At 56.1% G+C, this 26,499-nt stretch overlaps 2 protein-coding genes across 2 annotated transcripts; one reads left to right on the plus strand and one right to left on the minus strand.

The window, feature by feature from the left end:
• Window positions 1-283: 283 nt before the first annotated feature.
• On the plus strand, window positions 284-5,704 carry UNC119 (unc-119 lipid binding chaperone). Its single transcript, XM_058560278.1, has 5 exons — window positions 284-578; window positions 4,116-4,229; window positions 4,722-4,824; window positions 4,990-5,162; window positions 5,449-5,704. The coding sequence occupies exons 1-5, from the start codon at window positions 353-355 to the stop codon at window positions 5,559-5,561; spliced, it is 729 nt and encodes a 242-aa protein (XP_058416261.1). The 5' UTR covers window positions 284-352; the 3' UTR covers window positions 5,562-5,704.
• Window positions 5,705-11,466: 5,762 nt separating this feature from the next.
• Window positions 11,467-25,856, minus strand: FOXN1 (forkhead box N1). Its single transcript, XM_058560280.1, has 8 exons — window positions 25,708-25,856; window positions 24,894-25,352; window positions 22,413-22,523; window positions 20,529-20,659; window positions 19,050-19,146; window positions 15,340-15,547; window positions 14,676-15,167; window positions 11,467-13,052 (listed from the first exon to the last, which is right to left on the minus strand). Exons 1-8 carry the CDS (start codon window positions 25,828-25,830, stop codon window positions 12,733-12,735), a joined length of 1,941 nt encoding a protein of 646 aa, XP_058416263.1. The 5' UTR covers window positions 25,831-25,856; the 3' UTR covers window positions 11,467-12,732.
• Between the last annotated feature and the right edge of the window lie 643 nt (window positions 25,857-26,499).

Here is a 26,499-nt window from a genome sequence, read left to right on the forward strand (position 1 = left end):
GGGGGAAGAGCATCCCAGGCAAAGACCCTGAGGCAGGAAGTCCCTTGAGGGGCAGAGGGAAGGGCAAACTTGCTGGAGAACAGCGAGTAAGCAGAGGTAGCCAGGACCCTGTAAAGTAGCCATGGAAACAATGGATGAGGGCCAGGGTCGCCCTGGCCTGGGTGAATAGCCCAGGTCAGGACGCCCACAGCCTTTCGCTGGGTGGGCGGGGCCAGTGCCGGACCCACCCCGGGGGCGGAGCGGTACCTGGGGCCCCGGCCGGGGGTGGGGCTGCGGACGCTCCCCCTTCCCCCGGTTCCAGCCGGCTCAGGCAGCCGCGGCGGCAGGAGGCGAGCCGCGGCCCGGTGAGGCCATGAAGGTGAAGAAGGGCGGTGGCGGGGCCGGCACGGGGGCGGAGCCCGCCCCAGGGACTTCGGGCCCGAGCGTGGAGCCCAAGCTGGAGCCGCAGCCGCAGGCGGAATCCGAATCCGAGTCCGAGTCGGAGCCGGAGGCAGGCCCGGGGCCCAGGCCGGGGCCGCTGCAGAGGAAGCAGCCGATTGGGCCGGAGGACGTGCTGGGGCTGCAGCGGATCACGGGCGGTGAGCACCGGCGAGGAAGCGCCGCCTGCGGGCGGGTGGGAGAGCGCGGGAGGGGGCCCTCGAGGCGCGCGGAGCCCCGGCCCCCGCCCCCTTTCCCGCTCTCCCCCCGCCTCCCCTCCCCCACCCAGGTCCCCCTTGCCTGTGCTCCCTACCTTTCTGCTTCCAAGCCTGAGATCTCCATGTTCCCGTTTCCGCTGATCTCCCAGTGCCCCCTTCATCTCCCTTTAGAGGTTTATTTCCACTCCACTCCTTCCTTTTTGAGGAGTCCATCCTGCTTTCCTACGGTGGAGGTGGGCAGCAGCTGCAACTGTGACTCCCTCCCTATGGAATCTTCAGAGCCCTTTGAGGGCTTTCTTTGCAGTAATGAGGAGGGGGGCTGAGTGCAGTCTGTCCTCAGTCCCCACCCTGGAGGCTAAGTGGAGGCTGAGTTCCTTAGGTGGCATTAAGACCCTCAGGTCTCCCTGACCATTAATGCACTCACCATGGGTTCCCCAGGAAACCTGAGGCCATCCCCCTCCCCAGGAAAGGACCTGAGCAGAAAGCTTCAGTGGGTTGGCTCTCTTCTCAAGGGAGTGGGTTAATGCCCCCATTAGCCTGGACTGGGGCCTGTCCTCTTCTGGGAAGGATAGTCTCCACTGTGGTTGAGTTTCTGAGTTGGACTGCGTGGTTTGGAGTCCCAGCTTTGCCATGTAATTGGGTGTGTGACCTTGTGCAAGTAACTTTACTTCTATGAGCGTATTCACCTGTAAAATGGGGATAATGACACCTACCTTAGGGCTATTGTGAAAATAAATCCTCTGATTTTGCACAGTGCCTGGCATGCTGTGCGTGCTCTGTAAATAGAGCTCTTTCATCAATAGTACTGAGGGCCCGGCAGGACTGCTCGTGGCTGCTGCCCAGAGGCAGACAACTAGGCATTCAGGGCAGGGGTGGTGGGGAGGTCACCATAGGCAGGGAACAGGGCTAAGAAGCCTCAAGGCAGAGGCGGTGGCTGAGCCTCAAAGAACAGGAGGCTTTGGAGATGCAGTGGCCCTGGACCTTGGCCTCATTCATCAGTACCCCTGCCCTGGCTCCCTCTGTGAGAGCAACTCTTGGGGCCTCTGTTTGGGGTTGGGAGCAGGTGCTGGAGTGGACTTGAGCTCTGGAGCTGCAGGAGCAACAGAGCCCAGGACCGTCAGACAGAGCCATGGAGGGGACCATGATGGCAGGTCTAGGCCTGTGCATCTGGGTCCCTAGGGGACCAGCTTCTCCCTCTCTGAGCCAGGCAACAGCCATTCTTGGCTGGGCCCCCAGAGTACTGAGCTGCCTTGCCCAAGCAGGCATTGGTAGAGGGAGGGGGCCTGGACCAGGCTGATGTTGATGCCAGTTGGGCTGTGGTTGGCAACAGTGGCATTTATTTAGCATTCAGGTTAGCTCTGGGGCAGAACTTCATTATAAGATGTCTGGAGGTCAGGCTGACCTGCCTGGGTCCTAGGTAACTTTAGAGATTATTTTGCAACTTTGGGGGCTTCCAGCCCGTGTACCACCATGTGTCTCCTAATTTGGAGAAAATTCATAGCCCTTAGAGGTGGGGCATCTGTGGAGGATGAGTAGGGGAAGGAGCTTCACGGGATCCCTTTCCCCTTGTAGAAGTTGAGAACAGGGTTCCATTGTCTCCACCCTGGCACCCCCTGGTCTCTTCTGACCTTAATCACACAGATCTGAGGTTTGCTCCTCCTGGATTACGGGGCCGTAAATCCAGCTTAGGAAGCTATTTGTGGCTGAGGGAAGGGAGCAGTTGTGTTCTGAGCCCTCGGCTACTCTGCCTCTTTTCTGGCCTGACCCTGGGTCCCAGGTCTCAGCCTTTCCTGGCAGAAGGGAGGGAGTGGCAGTGATGTCCTGAGCCATGGGCATCCCCCCTTCCTCACTTCCTCTAAGGTCAGAGGAGTTGATAGGTTGTTTGTAAGAGAAGAGACTGAGGTCAGACTGCAAGAACTTGTTTATAGATGAAAGGAGAGACTCCAAAAGTTGGAGAATGGGGGAAGAAGGGAGGGCTTTACTGAGAGCTGGGAGTTGGGTGACTAGGATCCTGCTCCCAGTTCTGTTACCTCCTCTCCCTATGCCCTGCACCTGCTTTCTACATCTTTGGACTAGTGCTTATTTTCTGTGTAGAAGGTGAGGTAGGGGCTGCCCGCTTCCATTCCTCCGTCTCTCCTCTCCCCACCGTGGGCTGTGGTGGACAGGCTGGGGCTCAGACCCCTCCCCCAAGCCCTGTGTAGTCCCAACTGGACCCCAATGTGCCAGGTGGCTACCAGGAGGGCTTCCTGGAGGGGGCTGTCCCAGGCTTGGGGAAGAGAGAATGACTTTACATTCACTTCCTCTTCCTGCCCCAGGGGGATAGGAGGTGGCCCAGGGGCCTAGAGGGTGACTTCCTGGCCTCTAAAGGGAGGATGTGATGCTGCGCAGGCTGACAGCACTGGAGCCCCTCACTGTGCCTCTCTGCTCCTTCCGATTTGTTGACAGGGCCTCCCTGAGCAGTTGCGGTTGCTGCTGCAAGAGCCATGAAGGTTGGATCAGGCCGTGGTATTCCTGAGCTTCCTCAGGCGGTACCGCCACTATTCTTGGTTCCTCTTCTGGGCCTGAGGACTCCCTTTACCCCCATGTACACCCCCGGTTGCAGCAGCCACACCCTCTTCCTGGCCTTGCCTCTACTCCTCTTTGAGGGGTGGTTCAGAGCCAAGGCTGGGTAGATGACCTTTGAGAGGGTTCCCTCTGTTCACTAAACTTCCTCTCATTTGGAGATCAACGGGGAATGGGAGCAAAGGTGGCCCCCTCTCCCCCGATATTCCAGGTTCTGGGCTTGAGTCAGCAGAGCTTTGGCTAAGCTGCTTAAGGGAGCTGGGCTTGTATAAGCTGCTTATGGGGAGTGGAGGGGGCTGAGGGAGTGCAGAGGAACAGAGAAGAAATTGTTTGCCTGCCCCAGAGTACCCAGGTCAGAGACAGTCCTTGCCTGAAACACCTAGGTATAGCACCAGGGGCAGCTGTGGGGTGGGGGTGGGGTATTCTTCAGAGAAGTACTGTGTCTCTCCCGAGGCAGAGAGCTGTGTCACCCCCTTTAGAATGAAGTTCCCAAAGGCAGGACTGTATTTTCCCTCTCATGTTGGGGGCTCCCCATCAGATTGGAGATTCATTTGGCTCAAAGTCACTGAGCCAGCCTTGGCAAAGCAGAGGCTGGAATAAGGGCCCTCAACTCTGGGGTGGCAGAGAAAATATGGGAGAGGTGGCTTTGTCCTCCTCCTTCTCTGCCCTCCCCCTCCCTGACCCCAGAGGCCACTGGGATGGAGCTGTTTGTCCCCCATTAGATCCCAATGGCAGAGCTATGTCTCCCCCACACTGTTGGAGCTCCCTCAAGACAGGAGCTCAATTCTCTCTTTCTGGAAGGCAGTGACCTTAGGGATAAGAGAAAGTGGTAGCTACTCTGGGGTTCCACAAAAGCTGAGCTGGCAGCAAGGGCTTCTGGGTGGGCCTCTTCCTTGCTCAGCCACCTGTCTCCCCTAGACTACCTGTGCTCCCCCGAGGAGAATATCTACAAGATTGACTTCGTCAGGTTCAAGATTCGGGACATGGATTCAGGCACTGTCCTCTTTGAAATCAAGAAGCCTCCAGCCTCAGGTGAGTGGGCTGGGTGGCCACTGACAGAGGGAGGTGGGCAAGAACTGTGAAGTGGGCTGCCCAGGGACTCTTCAGGCTGCAGAGGAGTCAGAGCAGAGCTGGGGCTTGGACCCCAGCATTCCCAGGAGTCACCAGGCAGGGACGCCTCTGCCTGGGGCTGGGCCTCCTCCTTCCAGTCTGTTTCTAGGGTTGGACATCCAGGGTTGGACAGTCCTGCCCCTTCAATCCCTGTGAACCCGCCCTCTGCAGGCCTCCCTGAGAACTGCAGTCCCGGAGGCCTCAGACCTCTGCCTCCTGTGGCCCTGGGAACTTCAGTTGAAATTGGTGACTTGCTGACCATTCATTTGGCCAATGGTCTGAACCCTCAGTGTGCATCAAAATCTTCTGGGGAGTGTTTAAAAATTCAGACAGATGGGGGCTCTGGTGTGGAACCCTGGGTGGGCATGGGGCCCAGCGAGAAGCCCACTGAGCCCCAGCTGGGGTGCATTACAGAGCGGTTGCCCATTATCCGGCGGGACCTGGACCCCAATGCTGGGCGCTTTGTCCGCTACCAGTTCACGCCTGCCTTCCTCCGCCTGAGGCAGGTGGGAGCCACGTGAGTCATGGGGCTGCGGGCTGCGGGTGAGGGCTGGGGGTGAGGGTGAGGGTGAGATGGAGCCCTTCCTGAGTTCTTACTGAGCTTCTCTTAGGGGCAGTCTGTCTTGAGCCTGGCTGGCTGACTTCAAAACCAAGCTCAGTCCCGCCCCCTTCTCTTGCTCAGGGTGGAGTTCACAGTGGGAGACAAGCCTGTTAACAACTTCCGCATGATTGAGAGGCACTACTTCCGCAACCAGCTGCTCAAAAGCTTTGATTTCCACTTTGGCTTCTGCATCCCCAGCAGCAAGAACACCTGCGAGCACATCTACGACTTCCCACTTCTGTCTGAGGAGCTGAGTGCGTGGGCAGGGCCTTATGGGAGGTGGGGGAGGGGGGGACTCCTCGTACAGACCAAGTTGGGGGGAGGGGAGTACCTATGGGTCTGATCCCCTTTCTTCCCACCCTGGGTCTCTTTTGTGTCTGGCCACCATTCCCATGTCACTTATAGGGAAACTGAGGCTCAGAGAGGCTGGGGGAACTCTTTGAGGTTGTTCAACTTGTCTGGTCCCCAGTCCTGAAGCCCCTGTAGTGGCCTGGTGCAGGCTCCTGACCTTTGCCCCAACTGGCTGGGCCTCTCTTGCAGTCAACGAGATGATCTGTCACCCATACGAAACACAGTCTGACAGCTTCTACTTCGTGGATGACCGGCTGGTGATGCACAACAAAGCAGACTATTCCTACAGTGGGACGCCTTGACCCCCAAACCACCCCTGCCCCCAGAAGGTCCTGGGCCCTCAGCCGTGACCTCCCCAACACTCACCTCTCAACCCCAGGAGTCTCAACCCCTGCCTGAGGAGTGCTCCAGGAGCCCTGGACCCTGAGTCAGTGTTGGTTGTGAGGTCCCCAGACCAAGTCCATGCAGCCCATGGGACCTGGCACTTGGGGTGGGGTGGTAGGGGGGCTGTTTGCCTCCATGTCCAGGAGGGCCTCCTGTGAGAGGAATAGCCAGGATTACAGGCCAGCCTAGCTGGGCCTCTTGGGCCCAAGTTTCAGAATAATGTTCCCCTATCCAGGCTTTGACTAGGTCAGGGTAGGGCAAGTCCCATTCCCTGTCCTCTGCCCACCACTGACAGGCTGTTTAGAGTTGTAAATTCACAGACGAAGATTCATAGTGGGGTCTAGCTGCCAAACTTCCCAAGGGAGTCTGGGCCGTGGCCCCAGCCCCAGCCTCTACCATCAGGGGCCGAGATACTGCCTGAGGTATGGCAGGGACTGGCCCAGATTGCAGCCTGAGGTGGGGGCTGGACCAACTGTATATAGTTTTCAATAAATTCTTTTTCCTTTTCTGTTCTCTGGTTGTGGGCCAGCGTGTGTGTGTGTGTGTGGGAGGGAGGGGGCAAGCGATAATGTGACCCCTAAGTCCTCCTGTCCCCTAATCCTTTGCACCCTGACGCTGCACTCAGCATCTAGAGTAGGGATTTAGTACATGTTGCAGCTGGAAAAGGTTTTTTTTTTTTGATAAAGAAAGAGACCCAGGTCCTGAGAGGGGAAGCTTTGGCCCAAAGTCATAGCCAACTGGCAGAAGAGAAGCTGGGACAAGGGCCTTCAGCTCTCAGGTGGGAAGGAAGGTGGTTTTGTTCTCTACCCCACCTTCCCTAACCCCCAGAGGCCACTAGGACCACTAGGTTGTGCTTTTAGAGAGAAGACCTCATCAGAGAGAAAAGGTGGACAGGACTTGGGCTAAGCGTAGAGCCATCTCCTTGCCCTCAGCTGCCTTGGGGAGCCCCCTGGCCTGGCTGCCCTGCATATAACAGTGCCCCCACCCCCAGCCCTACCCCAGACCCAGAGGAGGTCTTAATTTCCTTAGTGGAGGAAATTGAGGAACTGAGATAGGCAGAAAGCTCACACCCTACTGGTCCAGGCACTAATTTGGATATGCCTGGTGCCAGCCCTTTTTCTGGGCTGAGGTGTTAACCTAACCCTAAGAGGCCTAGAAGCGCTGGGTTCAGCTGGGTCCACAGAGCCCTTGCTGGGGGCCAGGACCTGGGCTGAACTTTGGGAATTCTAAAATGAATAAATACCTTTCCCATTCATAGAATAGGTTGGACTGGGCGTACAGGGCAGTGAGTCATCCTGCTCAGAGGGTTCTGGGGAGGATTCTTGGAGGAGGCAGCATTGGAGCGGGTTCTTAAAGCTCAGGACGACTTTGACAGGAAGAGATGGGGGAGAGAGTGTTTAGGCATGGGGAACAGCATAAAGCAAAGGTTTGGAGGTGAGATTTATCAGACACATTCAAGAAAGTGAATATTTACAATGTGAAAGGAAGACAGATCTGTGGAGCCTTGTAGTTTAGGTGTTGGAGCTTCTCCTGAGAAAGATGGATTAAGCAGAAATGACCTGGTCAGTTTATCTCTTGGCTGCTGAGTGAAGGGTGGATTGGAAACAGACTAATAGCCAGCGCATTGAATGTCAGGCTCTGGGCTGGGTACTTTATGTGTGTTAACTTAGAACGTTCACAATAATTTCTGAGGAAGGCACTATTATGCCCATTTTACAGAAAATGCAGGCCCAGAGAGGTTAACTTGCCCTGCCAACGTTGCACAGCTATTAAGTGGCAGTGTCAGGATTCTAATCTAGGGAGTCTGGCTCCGGAGTCCATGCTCTACCATGCTAGAGGCAGAGGGGCGCTGAGGAAGGTGTTGCAGGAATTCGGGTGAGAGATGAAGGGAAACTGAATGAGGTCAATATCCCTGAAGATGGGAAGAAATAGATGAAGTTGAAATTTTTAAGAGGCAAAATCTCCAGGACTGGTGGCTGATTGGATGAGGGGATTTGGGGACGGGGAGGAATTGAGGCTGAATCCCTGGTTTGTGGCCTGTGTTGGGGTGGATAGAGGTGCTATCGCTGGGCTTGGGAACCCAAGTTGGATCAGAGTGGGGGCTAGCAGGAGATGATGGGTTCAGGTTGGGACCTGCTGTGGTGTGGTACAGATGTCCTGAAGGAGGTGACCAGGGGGAGACAGGAATTCAGGCACAGACCAGAAGGGGGATGAAGGCTGGAGATCCTTGGAGGTCGTTGGCCACAGAGGTGATTGCTGAAGCTATGATGGTGGCTGAGATTATGGCGTCCCCAACTGGCACTACTGGTGTTTACTGAGCAGGAGGCAAGATTGTCAAATGTCTTCCAATTAATGGGGCACTCAGAGCTAATAGTCCACACCTCCCATTTGAGGGTCACTGAATGACAGTGTGTAACCCTAGGGAAGGCCAGCGAGTGTTTGAGAGCAGGGCAGAGGGAGAACCAGTGATGGAGACAGGAGGAGCAGCCAGAGAGGTGGGAGCAGACTATGTTAGAAGCTCGGGAAGAAAGAATTTCATCAAGAAGCAAGTGGTCAGGAAGTGTCAGTTGTCACAAAGGTGAGGAAGGGGCATGGGGTGGGAGCAGGGAGTTGGTTTGCGGGTGAGGCTGTGTAGCTGTACAAGTATTTGGAGTTGGAGGTGTTGTTTATGGGGTTACAAGTCTACAGAGAAGCTGTAGTGAGTAAGAGGGACTTTTAGGCCTACCTAGGTATCCGGAGGAGGACCTTTTTCTACCACCCTGTTAACAGTCATCACTATCCCTGCCGAGTCGAATTGGATTGAAGTTCCGGGTTGGGCCTGCTGCATTTCCACCTTCAGACAGGGAGGGAGGTCCCTGTTCTGAGGTCCTCACCCCTGGGGCAGATACCGGCTTGGTGCTCACCCAGAGAGGCCGGTGTCCCTTGGGCTTGGAGTAGGCCCGGCTGGGAAAAGCTTTGGCCCCCTGCCTCCTTTTAAGTCTTAATGCATCTTGCACTGGTCCTGGTGCCACTGGTGCAACTTGCTGTGTTTGGTTCCTGGCACTTACCCTAGGAACGTAGAGGATCCCTGGGCAGCAGAAGGAGGAAGAAGACAGGGTGGGGGGAGGGGGCTAGTCCTGGCTCTGATAATGATGAGCTGTTGACCGTGAAGGTCCATCTGGACCTTGCCAGATCTGGGCCTCAGGTTCTGTCTCTCTGAAGTTGGCCAGATATTTTCGCTTTGACTCCTCAGGGGTGTCATGAGGACCCCACCACTGGGTTGAGCAGGAAAGCCCAAATATCATGGGGAGACCCACTGCTCATGCCCACCTGGGCCGGCCTGCAGGGTGCACACTGGGACTGCCTAACCCGTTGTAAATTATTGCGATGCTTCCCTTCCAGCTGGTAAAGAGCTGCTGTCTCAAGCCGCCAGTGCTTTCCTCCCTAGACTGGCCCCTCCGCTAAGAGCCACCCTCCACTTCCCCACCACCTGGCAACTAAAGCAAGGGGGTTTTATTTTTTCGTATGTCATGGACTTCTTTTTTTTTTTTTTAATTTTATTTATTTATTTTTTCCCCCAAAGCCCCAGTAGATAGCTGTATGTCATAGTTGCACATCCTTCTAGTTGCTGTATGTGGGACGCAGCCTCAGCATGGCCGGAGAAGCGGTGCCTCGGTGCGCGCCTGGGATCCGAACCCGGGCTGCCAGCAGCAGAGCGCGCACACTTAACCGCTAAGCCACGGGGCCGGCCCATGTCATGGAGTTCTTCATTATCACCCGCTGAAGCCTATGGACAATAAGGTTTTTATGTACATATCATATATTGTAATCCTATATATTTTATATATTAAAATCTATATAAAGATATCTATATCTATTCTGCAGTACCTTTAATGTAATATGAAAACATCTGTGATTTCTAATCTGTGATTTCTCTCCATAATGACAAAGTCACAGATTCTACTAAAGCTATTATGATTTGTTGCTGCCATTCATGATCGAGAGAAATGCTAAATTTGAGGTAAAGATGAATGAAAATGAAGGTGTAATTTCTTTATCCAAGTTCATGGACCCATGAATTCTTTTTTTTTTTTTTTTGTGAGGAAGATCAGCCCTGAGCTAACATCCATGCTAATCCTCCTCTTTTTGCTGAGGAAGACTGGCCCCTGAGCTAGCATCTATTGCCAAGGCTCCTCCTTTTTTTTTCCCCCCCAAAGCCCCAGTAGATAGTTGTATGTCATAGTTGCACTTCCTTTTAGTTGCTGTATGTGGGATGCGGCCTCAGCATGGCCGGAGAAGCGGTGTGTCGGTGCGTGCCCAGGATCTGAACCCGGGCCCCCAGTAGCGGAACGCGCGCACTTAACTGCTAAGCCACGGGGCCAGCCCCACAGATCCATGAATTCTAACCAGTTTTAGAACCTTCAGGTTTAGAGCCCCTGAACAAAAGGGTTAATTTTCCCAAAATAGGGGACTTCTTGACCATGCATCCATTCAGACTGTTGCTCATGCTAAGATGGTGGTTGAACACTTGGTGTGGAGTGGCCAGCAGGGGGCAGCATATGGGCGGGAATGTGGGCCTCAGTTCAGCCAGGAGTTGCCGCCGGGTTTTAAGTCTAAGGACCAGTCTGGTTACAAACAAACATGAGACCCAAAGACCTATGTGCTTGCCACCTGTCTTACATGCGCGGGGCCAGCTCACTCGTAGGTGTGCTGAATGGGCCCATGGGACAGAGGTCTGACTGAGGGTCCCTGGAGATCTCCTTTGCTCATGGCCTAGGCTGGAAGTGTAGAGTAGGTTTGAACGCCCAGAGTCTGAGGCTCTGAGGCAAGGAAGTAGACCCCAGTAAAGTTCTCCCATGAAACACTTGCCCTGTCCTTGGGGGCTTGGGCATCAAGATGGGGCCTGGGGTTGGTTAGGGCTGGGGTGCAACATTACCTGGGGGCTTGACAGCCTTCACTTCCTTCCTATACAGCCAGGGCTGGGCTGGGGCAGGTGTGTCCTTCTCTTGGGTGCTCCGGCTGGTTATGCCTTCCCCCACTCCCCGCTCCACCCTATCCTTCTAGCCCTGGACCCAGACTTAGAGCCTCTGGGAAGAAGGGTGCTGATGTAGGGTGGGGTTCACTTATGGGATCTTCTGCAGAGCTGTCCTTTGGGGCAGATAGATGTGTTGGCCAGCCCTCAGGTCTGGACCCTGGAAGAGCTTTCTATGCAGAGTCCCCACCTGTGGCTGCTCTGAGACTTGAGGTTCATGTGTATGCTTTTGGCTCCTACATCTGCTCCAGCCCTGTTCAGGCAGAGTGTAGGGCTGCCTCTTAGGCTACCCTTTGGTGACAGCAGTCCACCTGGAGGTGGTACCTGGGAGGTGAGTCTAAAATGGGACCACGTGGGCCCCTGACTCTCCAGAGACCACCCTCCAGGGCCAGCAGTGCACACAACATCAGGTTATGCTCCATTCATGTCACCTGTGGAACCCAAAGCCCCAGCCAGGGAAAGATGGGGGGCAGGAAGGCACCGCTTAGACAGGGAAGTGACCCCTTTTATGTGAGGAGATGGGGGTGCGAAGAGGGAGGGGATGGATCTCAGTAGGAAGGAGTATAGGGGGAGGGCATCTTCTCCTTTCTGTGGGCAGAGCAGCTGCTTCCTTGAATCCCTGTGGAAGTTCTCCTGGGAAGAGGCCCCGCCCACCTGCCTTCTCATCCTCCCTGGGCTGGTCAGGAAGTCCTCCTAGATTCCTCACTCCTTGGATTTGGAAACTTCAGTCTTCGGTAAGGGTTGGGGTGAAATCAGAGACCCAGGGTATCTACAGTCAGTGTGGCCTGACCTTTCTGCCCAGGAAAGGGAGGTCCAGAAAGGAAAGCTTAGTAGCTAAGACCACAAGACACTTGTTTTATTGTTCCAGGACAGGGGACAGTAACAAGCCATTGAGGGATCTGCTGTGCCTCATCTGAGCCTGGGCCAACCTCTGGGGGCTCTTGTCACCCCCAGTCCCAGGGTAGGTTGAGGCTCCCCCTTGGTGGGGGTTGGGCTCTCAGGTGGGGCGTGGCGGGCAACTGGGCCACACCTCCTAGCTCCAGGAGCATCCCGGGTCTGCCAGGCAGCCAAAGAGAGGGGCATGCGTACTCCCCTGCCAGCCTGTACCAGGCTTCCCTCCCCTGAATGCCCAGGCTGCCAGAGACAGTTTGAAGTAATTAGTGAGCTGGGACCTAAACTACATGAAATTCTTACAGAGAAGGAGTGATTGTAGTGACCTGGAGGGGCTCTTCCTGCACCCAGGGCTGGGGGAAGAAGACACTTTCAAGCTTCCGAGGGCAAGGGCTTTTCCAAACACTTTGTGTTGGAACTGGGCTCAGTTTGGTCCTGGGGTGCATATTACCCCTCCTGTGTGTCACCCTGGGGGAGGCCAGACAGAGCATATGCTGAGGATGGGTAGAGCCTGGCAGAGCAGGTGCTGCTAACCAGCAGCCCCCTGGGGGGTCCACAGACAACTTGGGGAGAAGCTCCATATCTCCTTCTCCTGGATGGGCTTCTGGGATGAAGGTGGGAGAATAAATACAGGGGGCTTCTGGGAAAGATCATGCCTGGAGAGGGCCAGGCCTGCAGAGAATGTGGACATCAGAATAGGGTTCCAGGGTGGCCCTGGACCAGGCATGGGGGCCCTGAGCTTTTGGTAACCAAAGCCCTCAGCTCTCAGCAGCCCCAGAAATGAAATCAGGCTCTCAGTGATGTCGTTCTGATTCCTTGAGATATAAGGTATGTGGATGAGTGTCTGTCTGAATAACTCTGTGTGTTTGTGTGCATGTGTGCGTATATATATGAGGGCTTAAGTGTGGATAAGTGTGAGCAAAGGAGAGTGCATTTTCTTCTTGCCCAGGCACTTGCTCTTCAGGGGCTCCGAGTGAGGAGCTGGCCCACTAGATGGCAGAGATATGTGAGGGGCAGCATCCTGGGTGGTCTTCTATCCCTCCAGCCGCCAGCTAACAAACAAGTTGACTTAGTGGCATAGGGGACAGGGAGTGTTGTCCTTCTTTGACCTTTAAGGTGAGCCTGTCGTGGGTGGCCAGCTGGGACTTCCAGGCCAGGCGAAGGCCGGAGCTGCTGCTGAGCATAGCTCATGCCAGGGCCATGGGCTTGGAGCTGGGGCTGAGGTACATGGAGGGGCCAGCAGGGGCTGCAGTGGGTGTGGGCTCCAGCTCCAGGAAGGCCGAGTAAAGGGTGGTGAGGTGCAGGTCACCCAGTGCCCCAGAGCCCCCGCTGCCTGCTGGTGCCACTTCGCCTGCCCCAATGCCTGTCTCTGTCAGACAGGGCCCAGGGGGGAAGCAGAGGCCTGGTGGCGGGGGTGGTGGCATTGAAGATGACGTGGGGGACGAGGTCACCAGTACCAAGGGGTCGAGGGCCAAGCTGTCATCCTTCAGCTGTTCCCATAGGTTTCCTAGGTGGAGGGGAGAACAGGCGTCACTGGGAGGCACCAAAGAGGCCCTGACTGCCCTCGCCCCCCACAGCTCTCACCTGCTCACAAGAGGTAACACTGGGGTAACACTGGGGTAACATTGACTGGAGACAGGCCCTTGGCACTAGCTGTGTGACCCCAGGCAGCTGCCAAACGTCTTTAATTCCTCCTCCCATGCAAGGATGGTCTGAAAGCCACAGCCCAGATGATCTCTGTGGCTCTTTTTTGGGGTCAAGGAGAGGGTCAAGGATTTGAGAGTGCCTATTGGAAGGGTTAAGGCAGATGCTGTGCACTCCAGGGTTAGCCTGGGGAGGGAGCCCCAGGAACTCTTCACCTGGCTCCTGCCCAGGCTCCCCAGGAGGATGGGTCTGCTGTCCAGACCAAGGATCGTCCAACAATACACTGCTGGACCCGATGAGGTTCGGCTCGGTTCTCTGGGCCTCCTCCACTGCAGGGCCCAAGGGACGGGAGCAGAGCTGGGAAGCAGTGATCCTGGGGAGCAAACAGTGCTGCCACCTGATCCCCCCTTTGTGTCATGTGACCTGCGTCATGGCAGGCCAGGGCCTGGTGCTCCTAGCCTGGGTATCAGGCTGCAGGGTCTGGAGAAAGGGAGCAAACTAAACCCTGGACTGAACTTGGCTGCCTGGGTTCCAATCCTAAGTCCCCTTCTTTCTAGCCAAGTGACCTTGAATAAGTTACTTAACCCCTGTGCTTCTGTGAAATGGGTTTAATAATCCCTCCTATCCTATGATAGAGCACGTGTAAAGCAACTCACATGATGCCTGATAGTTAGTAGGGGCTCAAGTAAATGTTTATGGTGCCTACATGTCTATAGCTTCCTCTGAGGCTGTTGAGCCTGCTCCCCACTGCTGGATGGTGGTGAGGGTCTAGCTGCACTTTTCTAACAATAGCTTCCCAAGATCTGGGCTGTCTCCCCATCAGACTAGGAGTTCTCTGAGCATCAGCTGCCTCCACCTGCTTCTGGATGTCTCCTACCCTAGTACACACAGATCTGAGGCCTGGGTCAGCACCCTCCTCCAAACGTCCTGTGGCCAGTGCCAGGGCCTGGGAGTGCACTGGAGTGTAGACGGGAGTGGGTGGGCTTGGCATCTCTCATACGGAGATGGAGCAGGCCAGATGGAATGGAATAGATAGAACCTTTCCCTGGACTCCTATCCCCAAATCTCTCTAGGACCTGCCTAGCTCTGAGGCCTTACATTCTTCTGGGGGGAATATGTCTCTGCATTAAAAGATGACCTCTGAGAAAATGCAGCCACTTCTGGGAATGTTCAGACTATCAGTCACTCCCAACCAAGTAAGTATGGAATGAAACATCAGGCCCTTTCCAGCCTACCTAGAGTTGAGAGTGGTTTGATGATGGGGTTAGGTAGAACGTGTTCAGGGGTACCAGCAGGAGGGAGATGGGGGCAAGGACATTCCTCTTTGCCTCTTGACAACCTCTGCCAGCGTGGGCCTTCTCTGCTTTAGTTGACCGGAAACCTGGCAGCTAGCAGCTGCAGCCTGGGGACTTGGAGGGGATGGGCCACACTGCCAGATGCACCTCTCCAGTCCTGTCCCTCCTCCCCTTTCCCACCCTCAGCTCACCCTGGAAGTCAAAGTCGGTGAGAGAGGGGTTGATGGCATCCAGGTCAGTCCCAAGGTCTCCATCTGGCAGCAGGGTGTCATGCATGGTCCTGGCTGGGGAAGGCTCAGCCAGCAGCTTGGCGCTGTGGCTCGGTGGGGTGTGGGCTGGCAGAGGCGAGTCCTGGGGGGTGTCCGGCTGGGCCCGCAGCTCAAGGTGCCCATCTGGCTGCGGGAACAATGGCTGTGGAGGTCCAGGAGGGGCCAGGCCCGGTGAGAGGTGCGAATACGTCTGCCCATAGCAGGAGGGTGCGTGTCCCCCAAGTAGGTCCTGCAGGGGGTTCTTGCCAGGAATGGGGCCCGGAGCTGGGTGGATTGAGTGCAGTGGCTGGGAGAGCCCAACTGGAGGTGCCAGGGGCCGGATGGGGCCTGAGCCTGCCAGCCCAGGGGGTGGGCAGCCCAGCAGGGGGGAGCCCAGCTTCTCTCTCTTGTCTCCAATGAGGCTGTCCAGCTCTTCTGAAAAGGCCCAAGAGAGAGGGACACCATGAGACCTCCCTTTCCCTATAAGCCCTCCCCAGCCTTGGAATCTCACTCATCAACTCTCCTTGCTCAGCTTTTCTCTCCCTCTTTTGTGGCTCATGGGTACCCCAGGCCCCCCACTGCCCCCTGCGTGGCCCGTCAGCCTCACCTGGCTTGGCCATGCTTTTGCGCACTGCAATGGGGTCTTTCCTCTTCCACTTCTGCAGCTCCTCCTGCATCTTGTCGATCTTGGCCGGATTGAGGGCCCACAGACAACCCTTGCGAGAGGAACTTCCTGATTTGTTCTCCACCTTCTCGAAGCACTTGTTGAGAGACAGGTTGTGGCGGACAGAATTCTTCCAGCCATCGGGTGCAGTCTGCCGGAGCAGAGCAAGACAAGAATTCAGGCTGGGGTCCGGTGTGGGCTCCAGAAAACTCCTTTGCCCTCTGGGCACAGAACTGCCGCCCACTCTGGCGCTTGTTGTCCTCCTCAGCACCCAGTCCACACTTGGTACCCTTCAGTGGTGGGGAAGGGCTGGGCAGGAACCTTCAACACAACTTATTTTCATCTAAAATCTGCGTTCATCCTACTGCCATCCCTGGCAGCCCCTTCAGAGGATTGTCGAGATGATTCATAAAAGGAGGACTGGTGGGCGCTATAGGCCTCCGGCCTGTCCCCCATCTGCATTCGGACCACCCCCCACTGGGTCTTCAGGCCTGTGCTTGGACCCTCTGTGGAAAGGGAACTCACTAATCTGAGGTCTCTGGTGCCAGCTTTGGAGAGGGAATCAGGGGAAATGAAGGAATGCTCTTTTCCTGGGTCTGCCTCATCCATGCTGGGGCAAACCCTGGAGAAAAGAAAGACGGGTGAGGTTGGTGAGTGTTTGGGTGTGTGCTCATCGTCTTGCACGTACGTTTGTGTGAATATCTGGGTTTTGGTGAGAGAGAGAGAGAGAGAGAGAGAGAGAGAGAGAAGCTTCGTGTAGGAGCATGCACGTGTCCGTAAGCTCCCTGGTGGGAGCTTGTCTCCTGGGTATGGGTCTGTGGATTCCTCTGAGTGTGAGGGTGTGTGCGTCCCTGAGGATGAGTGTGTGTGAGAAAGTCTCTCTGGGTGTGTGTGTGGGTATCCATGATTGTATGCATGTGTGGGTGTGAGTATTCATATGAGTGTGCCTGGGGGGAGTGCACTGGTAGGGAGGCCAGCCCTCAGGCAGGGGGTGCTCGTGCCAACAGAATAAACACCCATTAGGAGGCCCGGTCATGCCACCAGTGCAGTAATTGTGCCCAGGGAGGGTTGTAAAAACCATTAGGCTGACTCAGTTGGGTGAGAGGCGGTGGCTGGGGAGGCAGTGGGCACCCCTGTCCCCCTACCTCCAGCTCTGTTCCAGGATCCCTGACAGTCCTGGGCCCAGCAGGGGCTGACTCTGGGCAGAGACCTGCTCTGGCTGATGGGGCCCCTTTACCCTTACCCCCTGGCCCCACTCCCTTTCAGCTCACAGTTTCTGCTTAATGAGGGGCTGCCACTCCCTCCTCCCCAGCTCACTTGCCTCAGGGAGCAGCCAGGCTGAATCACGCCCAGCAGAACTGGGCCCTGATGCCAGCGTCACTACAACTTGCTGGTAGGAGCTGCTAGAGCCTTTTTTAGGGGCAGCTGGCCTGGGGTAGGGGGTTGGTTGATATAACCCCCAAGTCTCCCGGGGTCCCAAGGGAGGATTCTTGAGCCACCAGACCAGCCAACTGGGGATTCACCTTCAACTCCCCCGACAGTCCCTACTAGGAGTCAAGGCTGTGTCACCCGATGGGCAGAGTTAATGGGCACTGGGCCCTTTTATGGCCCCATAAATCTGTGACTTCGGGATGTCAGGGCAGCCCCCAGCTCAGCTACTTCCTGTTTGGAAGAGTGATGGTCAGCACTAGCAATTATGTCCAGTGGCTGGACACTTCCCCAGTCCCACATCCCTGACTCCCGGGGCTACAGGACGCCCACCTCAGCTGCCTCGGGCGTGAGTGTTGCCCACCCAGGGTCCACTCTGTCCTTGCCGAGAAAAATGACCTTCAAATGGGGAGTGAGAGATAGAGGGGACAGGGGATCTTTGAACTATTTCCTTAGGTGGGTCAGAGGGGAACTGTCAGAGTTGGAAGGAATCTGCGTGCCCACTGGTCCAACCTGACCATTTCACAGATTGGGAAGTTGAGGTCCAGAGAAGAAAGGGGCTGGCCCTAGATCACACAGGGAGGCAGTGACAGCCCAGACTCCAACTCTGTCGCCTAGTTAAGGGCCCTGCCCAAGTCACACCATAGGGCTGGTGTCACCATCTGGGGCCCGTCCCATCCTCACAGATGCTTTCTCTCTGAGGTCAAATGTAAACTCGGAGGGAGGGAGTGATACAACTGGCTAAGAACAACAACTAGAACCAAAAAAAAAAAAAAAAGCTGTTAGACCTCTTTACTCCTCATCCTCACAAAACAGGGATTACACAGCTCCCAGGAAAAATAATTAAGCCAGGAAGAGGAGATGCAGGGAGGAACTGGGGGCCAGGATGGGAGCTGGCAAGGAGGAAAGTCTGAGGAGCAGGGCAGGGCCCTCACTAACCTCTCTCTGGCCTGGTCCCTTGAAGCGCTTAGAGGACCCTCCAAAAGCTTTAGGGATTAGGGAGAGTTTGGTCCCTGACCTGCTGGGATATAAGGGCAGCCCTGGATACCTGCTTTGATGCTTTTTAAATCCCAGAGACAACTCTCCCCACTCCTCCTCTCCCTTCCAGAACCTCTGGTGGATGACCATACTTTTCCATTCCTAGCCAGACCACTCTGGCCATCTTGCCCACTCCTCATCTGATGGCAGCCCAGCAAGTACAAACCTGTGTGAATATCAGCCTCAGATTTTCCTCAGGCAGGACAGTCGGGAAGATAGTGGGGCCAGGAATCACCTACTGGCAGGGGGAGCTGAGTTCTGGATTACCGGGGTCCCAGCTCCTGCCCTCTGCCTGGGTAGCAGATCAGATTGTATCCACCAGGGTGCAGGCCTTGGAGAAGGCACTCCTCATACACAAACTCTGATCTCCCTGCCCTCCACCCTAGGGAAAAGGGTCTGTGCTGGAGGGTCTGGGGGGCATGCAAAGAAGGCACGTGGGTGGTGTATAAAGCCAAACAGCTCAAGTCAGCAACTGATCCCACTTGCTTTGTGACCTAGAGCAGATGGATCACCCTCTCTGATGTGTTTGCCCATCTGGAAAGAAGGACATCTGTCCTGCCTCTAGAGAGGGAGTCCTGTATAGCCCCCAGAAGCCCCTTCTGTGGATGACAGGAACTAGAGCCTGTACAGGGGAAGGTCAGGTGAGCCAGCCAGTTCCCTAGGACACTCAAAGATCATGAAGCCCACACCCCGCTTTCTGGCAGAACTGCCGGTAAGCCTGCCACCCACAGAGGCAGATCCTAATCTCTCCTGGAAGGCAATGGGCTCTGCAGTCCCAGGATCCCATGTCACCTTGGCTGGCCAGCTCCTACCCAAATTCCTCCAGCCCTACATCATCCTGGGGGCAGGAGTGGGGACAATCTCTCATTTCTTCCCAGGCTCTCTCTCCCCACTTGGGGTAGGTGGATGCTCCCTGAAACCTATCAGGACTGACATGTCCACCTTCCCTCAGCATAAGGTCTGACTCCAGCCTGCTATGTGACCTTGGGTGAATGGCTTGAGCTCTCTATGCCCCACACGGAACTCTATGCTGCAGTGGAGACAAAGGGAAGCGTGTTGGGAGCAAACCCTCTCCTGGCTTTCATTCTAACTCTTCTCCCACCTCTCAGCTGAATCCTCTGGCTCCAGAGAGGCATGGCTTGCCCAGGACTTGGGAGTGGTGGGGTGGGGGTGAATCTTGGTCTCACCTTGAAGTAAGGAAAGTGCTCCGTCATAAAATTGTAGATCTCGCTGACAGGAAGGCTCCCAGTTTTACTGTTCTTAAGGGCCATGAAGATGAGGATGCTGAAGGCAGAGAAAGCCCCTGAGTGTTTTAACCTCTAACCAGGCCCAGAGTGTCCCCCTACTATCTTCCCTGCCCCTGGAGTCTTCGAGGAGCAATAACTTGCTGCAGAATTAATGGGTGAGAGGCTCTATGAGGTCAAAAGGAGAAGGGATGAGAAAGCATCCACTGAAGTCAGGAATTACGGATACACGAGGAGGGTCTTGTGGAATCTGAGAGACCTGGGTTGTAATCCTGGCTTAGCCACTCACTAGCTGTGTGACCTTGGGTGAGTGCCTTAACCTCTCGGAGCCTCAGTTTCCTCAGCTTTGAAGTGAAGAGAGTAATAGCTACCTCAGAGTTGTGAGGATTAAGGATGACGCCTAGCACATAGAAGGCACCCATTAAACGGAAGCTGTCATCACTAGTCAGCCCTCAGCCAATTGCATGAATACTGGATAGTAAGGGAGGCATCATCACTAGTCAGCCCTTAGCCAATTGCATGAATACTAGATAGTAAGGGAGGCAACTAAGGTTTCTTGAGTCCCTACAATGTGCCAGGCATATTCTCTCACTTAATCCGGCCACAGGCCCAAATACTGCTGTTCTTTTTTTTTTTTTTTTTACAGATGAATAAACAGAGGCTCAGAGAGATTAAGTAACTTGCCTGAGGATTCACAGCTAGTAAATTCCAGAGCCTGGACTTGAACCAGACTCCTGGACTCCGAGGATTGCGTGTGTCCTTTCTGCGCATCATCCCACCTCCCACAAACCCCTTCTCTGTGCTCTTGGCTGATGTTTAGTTCTTTTTCTTTACCCTGAGCTCACACAGGCCCACGTGGGGCCCGGTACACGGGAGGTCGAGTGTCACTGTTGGTCGGTTGAATTCAAGTTCAGATGGAAGGTCTCCCGGATGAGTTGGGTGCTGCTGGCCTGGCACCTACAACCCCAGCCCCAGAGAAGTCGCACCAGGTCTGGCAGATGCTGGATAACTGAGTTGCATCTGCAGTCCTCATCCCTCACTTATCTCCACTAGAGCTTTGGGGTGGGGCTTCTCTCTGTATCTGAGTAGGGAGGGGAAAGGGGACAAGCATCCCCCTTAAATTCTCAGTCCCAGGCCCTAGGCCCCAGGAGGATAGAACTTAGCGGGCTCACCCCAGGGCACCAGATCTGCTGAGCTGAGCCACAAACATGGCTCCCCAGGTTTAGAGGAGAGGTCAGAGGTGATCTAGTCTATCCCCTTGCCCCCAGGCAGGAATCCCCTCTCCAGCATCCTCTGGAAGCCCACTGGGGATGACCTGTACTCCCTGCCGTTACCCTTATACCTTGAGGATTCTATGCCCCAGTTTCCCCAGGGGTCCTCTCACGCCTCTTCCTTCCACCCCAGGGGTGCTGGGAAACCTACCTGTAGGAGTAGATGGGTTTTGGGAAGAGAGGCTGGTGCCCATCGGTACTGGCCTGGGGTGCGATCCGCTGGTATGGATAGTGTGAGGAGCCCAGGTAGGGTACAGGGTAGCTGCCACCACCTGGTGAGTACTGTAGAGGTCAAAGGGGCAGAGTGGTTGCCATGGTAACCAGCCTTCCCAAGAAGGGGGTCCCCTCGCCCCATTCATATACATCCAGAGATGGAGCTGAGGCTAGATTCTTTTCTCCCTGGTCATGGGCTCCATCACCCATGGTTATGGTCTCCAATGGCAGAGCTATCTGAGGAGACTGGCCAAGAGTGTAGACATCTGAGGGCCTGTGAGGAGATCCACATTCCAGAATTCAGGATCTCAGAGGCCTCAAAGCTCCCTTCATCCAGCTCCTTCCTCTCACATTCTCCAGGTACTCTGGTTGCCATGGTGATGGGACAGCAGCCTGGCTGGGCTACGGAGTGTGAGGGGTAGCCCTGGCCCCTGCCCTCTTTCAGGCAGGCACTCTAGGCCTCCTTGCATCTCCCGGAGTAGCTGGGCCAGAAGCGGAACGGCCAGCCTGGGCGTTTGCTGGGCACTGCCACCTTTTATGAGTTTCAGTGGCTCTTTGAAAGGGCTGGTCATGGTGGTGGGCAGGTGGGGGTAGGAGGTGGTTTTACAGCAAAGGGAGTGGCTGTGGTGCCAGGGATGGTGTTTTATGGGGGTGGGGGTGGGTGGTAGGAGACTCTGACTCCCCCATCTGCTCCAGGCTGAAGTGCTCTTTCCAGGTCACCTGAGAGGCACTTAGTGCCTGAGTCACCCTCTCTGCAGGCTTCATAAAGCCCTGGGTGCGGCCATCTTGTTCGAGGAGGGGGTGCGGAATGCAGAGGGCATCAAAGCAGGGCTGGGCACGGTGAGGCCATTAAAGGTCTGGTAGCCCCTTAGCCCTGCTGTGGCTCAGTCCCTGATAGGCCAGGCTGCCTCAGGGAAACCCCCTAGGCTGGCTCAGACTGTGAGCCTCAGGATGGCTTTGGCCAGTCCAGCCAGGCTCCTCACCACAGTGAAGATGACCCCTCTTGTGTTCCCTCTGCTTCCCTCCATCTCTTTCTTTCCCCCTACAAAGCAAGCTGTCTGACCTCCCCTCATCTCTCCCCCTCCTCCCCATCACGTTCCTGCCTCCCTGGTTTGGCCAAGATCAGGGCCAATGCCAAAGAGCTGGAAGTAGAACCTGCTCCACAGGCAGGGCCTGTCTCAGTGCCAGGCTGCAGGTGGATGGAGCTGGGTGCTGGGCAGCCACTTGCTCCATCTTGCCCGGTGACTCCTGGGAGCTGCCTGGCTGCTCTAGGGCTCTTTTCTCTCTCTTTTTAAAAACCTCCATCCCATGCCAGTGTGGGGTAATTATTTGGCATCCTGTACATCTGGGAGGAGCTGAGGCTGGGCAGTGGGGTAGGGAAGGAGGAAAGGGCCAAAGATGATGGGAACTTGGAGACTCCAGGTGGGAAGGACCCTAACCCCACACCTGGTCCTGCCCCGATAGGCCTTATATGTCACCCACACCCCCCCTTTCTCTCTGCCCATCTTTGTCTGGCTCCCTCCTCCCTCTTTTTTCGTTCACATCTGGTCCCTGCCCTGATCTCAGCCCCACTCTTTTTTCTGAGACCTCTCAAGCCCTGCCAGGGTCTCAGACAAGGTCCACCCAGCCCTAGAGAAGGGCAATTGCTTCCCTCCCTGTGAACCACTGTCCCCCACCCCGGGTGGCCCAGCCTGAGCTTCAGGGCCTTGCTGCCTGTACCTGCCCACCCAGGTGTGCACATACACATACACACTCACACACAGCACACCCACATAACATCCTGAGACCCCCGCGGAAGCAGGCCCACCTGCCTCAGACTCACCTGGTGGAAGGGGGGCTGGGAGGGACAGTACATGTGCTGCAGGGGGGGCTGGTAACAGTACATGCCAGGACCACTCTCCAGAGCCGGGGGCTTGACCTTAACTTCTGACCCCTGCTGGAAGAAAAAGCAGATGACCGGGCTGGGCCTATTTTTCTCCCTTCCTCTCTTGTGCATCTTGAACCTTACGCAAAAGCAACCCCTACTCTTCCTCCCCCACAGCTTATTCCACAAATACAGAGAACAGAGAAGGGCAGGGATTTTCCTGAGGGAACTCAGCAAGTTAGTGGTGGAGCTGGCGCTAGAACCAACAATGCTCCCTACATCCCACCTCACTGCAGGTGAGATGCTGAGGCTGGGCTGTCCAGAGAAGTAGGGGAGACTTGTCAGTCACTGTGGCTCGGGCAGGGCCAGGGATCTCCCCGGAGTGACACAAGGGTGCAGTGCCTGACCCCACTCACCAAGCCTGGTTGCTGGTGCAGAGCCCCCAGCCTCTCAGAGCAGGTCTGCGAAGGACACGTGGAAAATGCCACAGCTCTAGAATTCCCACTGCAGAGCCATGGTGAGGGGAGCCCGGGAAGTGGCCAGACAGGTTGGTCCAGCTGGGGACCCCAGGGCCTACCACTTCCTTTTCTGCAAAGCCCGAGGTGACTCCAGCAGGCTCCCTGGAGGGGGCAGGTGAGTCCTCTGTGCTCTATCTCCCGGCCATCACCAAATGGGAGCCTTTGCTCCCTGCTCCAGGGAGTCGACCCAGTTGCTGCTCTGCATGAGCCCCATGGCCCTCTCTCACCCTGGCACAGGGAGCCGACAGCTGCTGCCGGTGAGGGTGGCCAGACTCTGGCTTCCTATGGATTGTGAGCCCCACATGGAGCCCCCAGAGCCTAGCACAGAGCTCTACCCTGAGTAGGGACAGGAGCGGTGTAAGCTGGGTACTGGAAGGTGAACAAGGCCAAGAGGAGGTGGACCACTCTTCCTGGGGTTACCAGGGGCCTTGGGAAGCAGCGTCTGGGCCCAGAGGGTCAGATCAGCTGTGAGCTCTTCCTGGGCATGCCCTGGGGTTGCTGATGCAGAGATTGCCATACTCATAGAATCTCAGGCCTGAGAAGGGCCGAGAGCACTGTGTCCAACCCCCTCATTTGGCAGATGATGGGGCTGAGCCCATAGAGGGGAAGCGATGTCCCCAAGGTCACCCAGCGAGTCGACCAGCTTGCTGTGGGACTCTGGGCTGAGCTTTTCTCCACTGTGTGGGAGGGTAAGGACGTGGGCTTAAATCTCAGCCTCTCCTCTTACAGGCCAAGGGACAAGTCATTTGGCTCTATGGAGCCTCAGTTTCCTTATCTGCAAAATGAGGATAGTGGGAACTCTTTAGAGGCTTGTTGTGAGGATTAAACGGGGCACTTGAGAGCAAGCATCTGGCATGGTGACCAGGGGCTGTTGCTGAGTGGACATTTGGGGGGTGGTAGCTGGTGTGATGGTGCCCTCACTGTGAGCTGCTGTCAGGTTTGGTGGCCTGAGGAGAAAACATCAAAGGGTCCCAGAACCAGAACCAGGTCCTGTCTCAGCCACACCTCGTAGGTGCCCAACCCCTTCTCTATCTTCCAAGCCTGGGAAATAGGCCTTTCTTGGGGGTGGCTTGGGGAAGGAATGGGAGCCCGTTTGAAAGCAAGAAGTGAGGAGGGGTGGTGAGCACTGAGTGGGTTCAGCCTGGGCTATGCCTAGTCCAGATGCCCACCACCTCGGAGACCTCCAAACCAGAGCTGGGGAATGGGGAGCAAAGCTCTCTTTAGCTTTCCTCTTCCTAAGGCAACAATCTGATGAGGCAGGTACTGTTAACCATACTTTTCAGATAAGGCTCAGAGAAATTAAGCGACTTTTCCAAGGTCACACAGCTCGTGAGTATGGCTGTGGAAGGACACGTTGACCTTCCAATGTGCTTTCAAGGTATTTCTGTGAATACACCCAGGCCCCATTCTGGGCAAAGAACAGGACCTGGAAGGTCCTTTGAGAAGACTTAAGTCTTCTCTCGACTCTGTATGCTAATGCTGGAGAGGGGAATATTGTATTCTGTGGTTCCTCCCTAAACCCTTTCTCTAGGCCTCTGGAATGTGTTTTTCTTCTCACATTTGCATATGGGCGTGTAGGTCTAGCTGGGGATTCTTGACACTTAACAAGCAGAGAGAAGTCACACACTGGAATCCTGACTCAGGAGCCTCTGGGCAGCTGCCAGCTTCCTTAGCCTGACCTCCCCTCCTTGCCCCTCCATGCCAGGCCAGGCCAGCATTCCCTCCCCAGCTGGCCTGGAAGCCCAGAATGAAGCCAAGAGACTCCACATCTCTGAGCTTGCTACTTGCCTTGCGCACACTGAGCCTGAGTGGAAAGGTCTGGAAAGGGAAGGCAGGGAGTTGAATCTCAGAGGACTCATTCTGGGCTGCCGGGAACTGAGACAGGGAGTAGGTGGGATGCCCACTGGCCACCGGTACTCACCAAGACTTGGGGGCTGTGCTCCTGGCTGGGGTAGGGGAGCCCGTTGCACCAGGCCTCTGTTGAGAAGCCAGGAAGGAAGGCCTCAGCTTCCCCCACTTCCACGGGGATCTCCTCGAAGGCCTCCAGCGCCCCTGGGGTCTTAAAGGAGTGTCCATCGAGGGCCAGGGCAGTCTGGGCCTCGGGGAAGATGTCCTCATGGAAATGCCGCTTGTATGGGTGAAAAGGCACGTGGCTGCCCTTGAGGAAGCGCCCAGGGCTGCTTTCTGGGCCCTCCTCAAAGCCGAAGCCAGGGTACTTGTCTGAGGTTGAGAGCCGGAAGGGGCCCGGGCCGGGGCCAGCTGGGCAGTGGACTTGCTCGGGGCCTGGTGATGCGATGCTGGGGCTGTGAGGGGGCAGTGAGGGTGCCCTCTCTGGAGGGTCATCAGGCACAAACGATGAGCAGCTGAAACTGGCATGCTTCTGGGGTGGACAGAGGGTAGAGAGCCTGTGAGTGGAGGCTGGACTAGGACCCTACTTTGTGCTAAGGTGACAGGGTCTGTGGCTGAGCTCTGGGGAGCCCCTAAATGATGGAGGAGACATAGCCTGCCCTTGGATGCCCCAATCTGATGAAGGCACACTGCTCCTAAACCTGGGGTGCCCCCAGTTGGGTGGATGCACAGCCCTGCGCTGGGAAAGCCCTAGACTAAAGGGGATAAACAGAGGCCCATAGCTGTGTGCTTCCGGATTGTGGAGTCACTGGGTACTTGATTGCTGGTGGAAGGGTTAAGACAGACCCCGGGAGGCCTCAGCCCAGTCCTAGGTGCCAGGTACTTACGCTCTGTGGGGCAGGGGAGCCCGGGAGGCCCGGCGCCTGCATGAGGTCCCCTTGGGGCTCGCCCTCCAGTCTGGCGGGGCCCGGCAGCGTGACGTCAGACTGTGGCTGGAGTAGCGACACCATCACCCACTCCTGGCCTTGAAGAAAGCCGGCTGTGATGAGAGCGAGGACCAGAGTCCAGGGGTGACCAACCCCAAGTTGACCACCTCCACTCCCACCCCATCCCTGGCTGGGACCCTGACTCCAGCCAGACATCTGATGAGAGAGAGTGAGAGAGGCAGACAGACAGACAAACTGAGAGAAACATCAGAAACAGAAGGAAGCAGATAAACAATGTGAGAGACAGAGCAAGAAGGAGACAGAGAGAGGGAAGACTGGTGGAGAGAGAGCAAAATGAGCCAGTTAGGAGCTTCCACCGACCCCCCCAGGAGGAAGGCCTTGGCTGCTCTCAGGCTCTGCAGCTGCAGAGGAGTGAACCAGTAGTGGTTCCCAGAGAGACCCTGCCTCCGGCTCCTTGGAACCGTCTCCTGTCTCCACAATGAGGGACTGGGCTAGGTGACAGTGGCAAGCAGTCTCTGTTCAGTGGCAGAGCAAGTGGGTGGTCCTGAGAGGAAGGGGAGCTAGAAAGGGGGTCAGGCCCAGGCCTGGGGTGGGAGTGATCCTCACACTGCAGGTGACCCAACCGTCTGCAGAGGCTGGGCCTATAGTACCACCCTCGGGGGCCTTGGTCTGGCTGGCATGACCACAGTGTGCAGCCAGGGACTTGCAGGGACCTGGTTGCCTGGTGGCCCT

This window comes from Diceros bicornis, chromosome 18 (genome assembly GCF_020826845.1).
Source record: "Diceros bicornis minor isolate mBicDic1 chromosome 18, mDicBic1.mat.cur, whole genome shotgun sequence".
Taxonomy (NCBI): domain Eukaryota; kingdom Metazoa; phylum Chordata; class Mammalia; order Perissodactyla; family Rhinocerotidae; genus Diceros; species Diceros bicornis.

Bases quoted from the DNA above. Each gene is read 5' to 3' on its own strand.
- UNC119 (XM_058560278.1), top strand. From the start codon at position 353: ATGAAGGTGAAGAAGGGCGGTGGCGGGGCCGGCACGGGGGCGGAGCCC. The intron at 579-4,115 runs GTGAGCACCGGC...TGTCTCCCCTAG, and splicing joins GCTGCAGCGGATCACGGGCG to ACTACCTGTGCTCCCCCGAG. The intron at 4,825-4,989 runs GTGAGTCATGGG...TCTCTTGCTCAG, and splicing joins CTGAGGCAGGTGGGAGCCAC to GGTGGAGTTCACAGTGGGAG.
- FOXN1 (XM_058560280.1), bottom strand. From the start codon at position 25,830: ATGGTGTCGCTACTCCAGCCACAGTCTGACGTCACGCTGCCGGGCCCC. The intron at 25,353-25,707 runs GTAAGTACCTGG...TGTCCACCCCAG, and splicing joins GCTCCCCTGCCCCACAGAGC to AAGCATGCCAGTTTCAGCTG. The intron at 19,147-20,528 runs GTAGGTTTCCCA...CTCTGCCTTCAG, and splicing joins AAACCCATCTACTCCTACAG to CATCCTCATCTTCATGGCCC.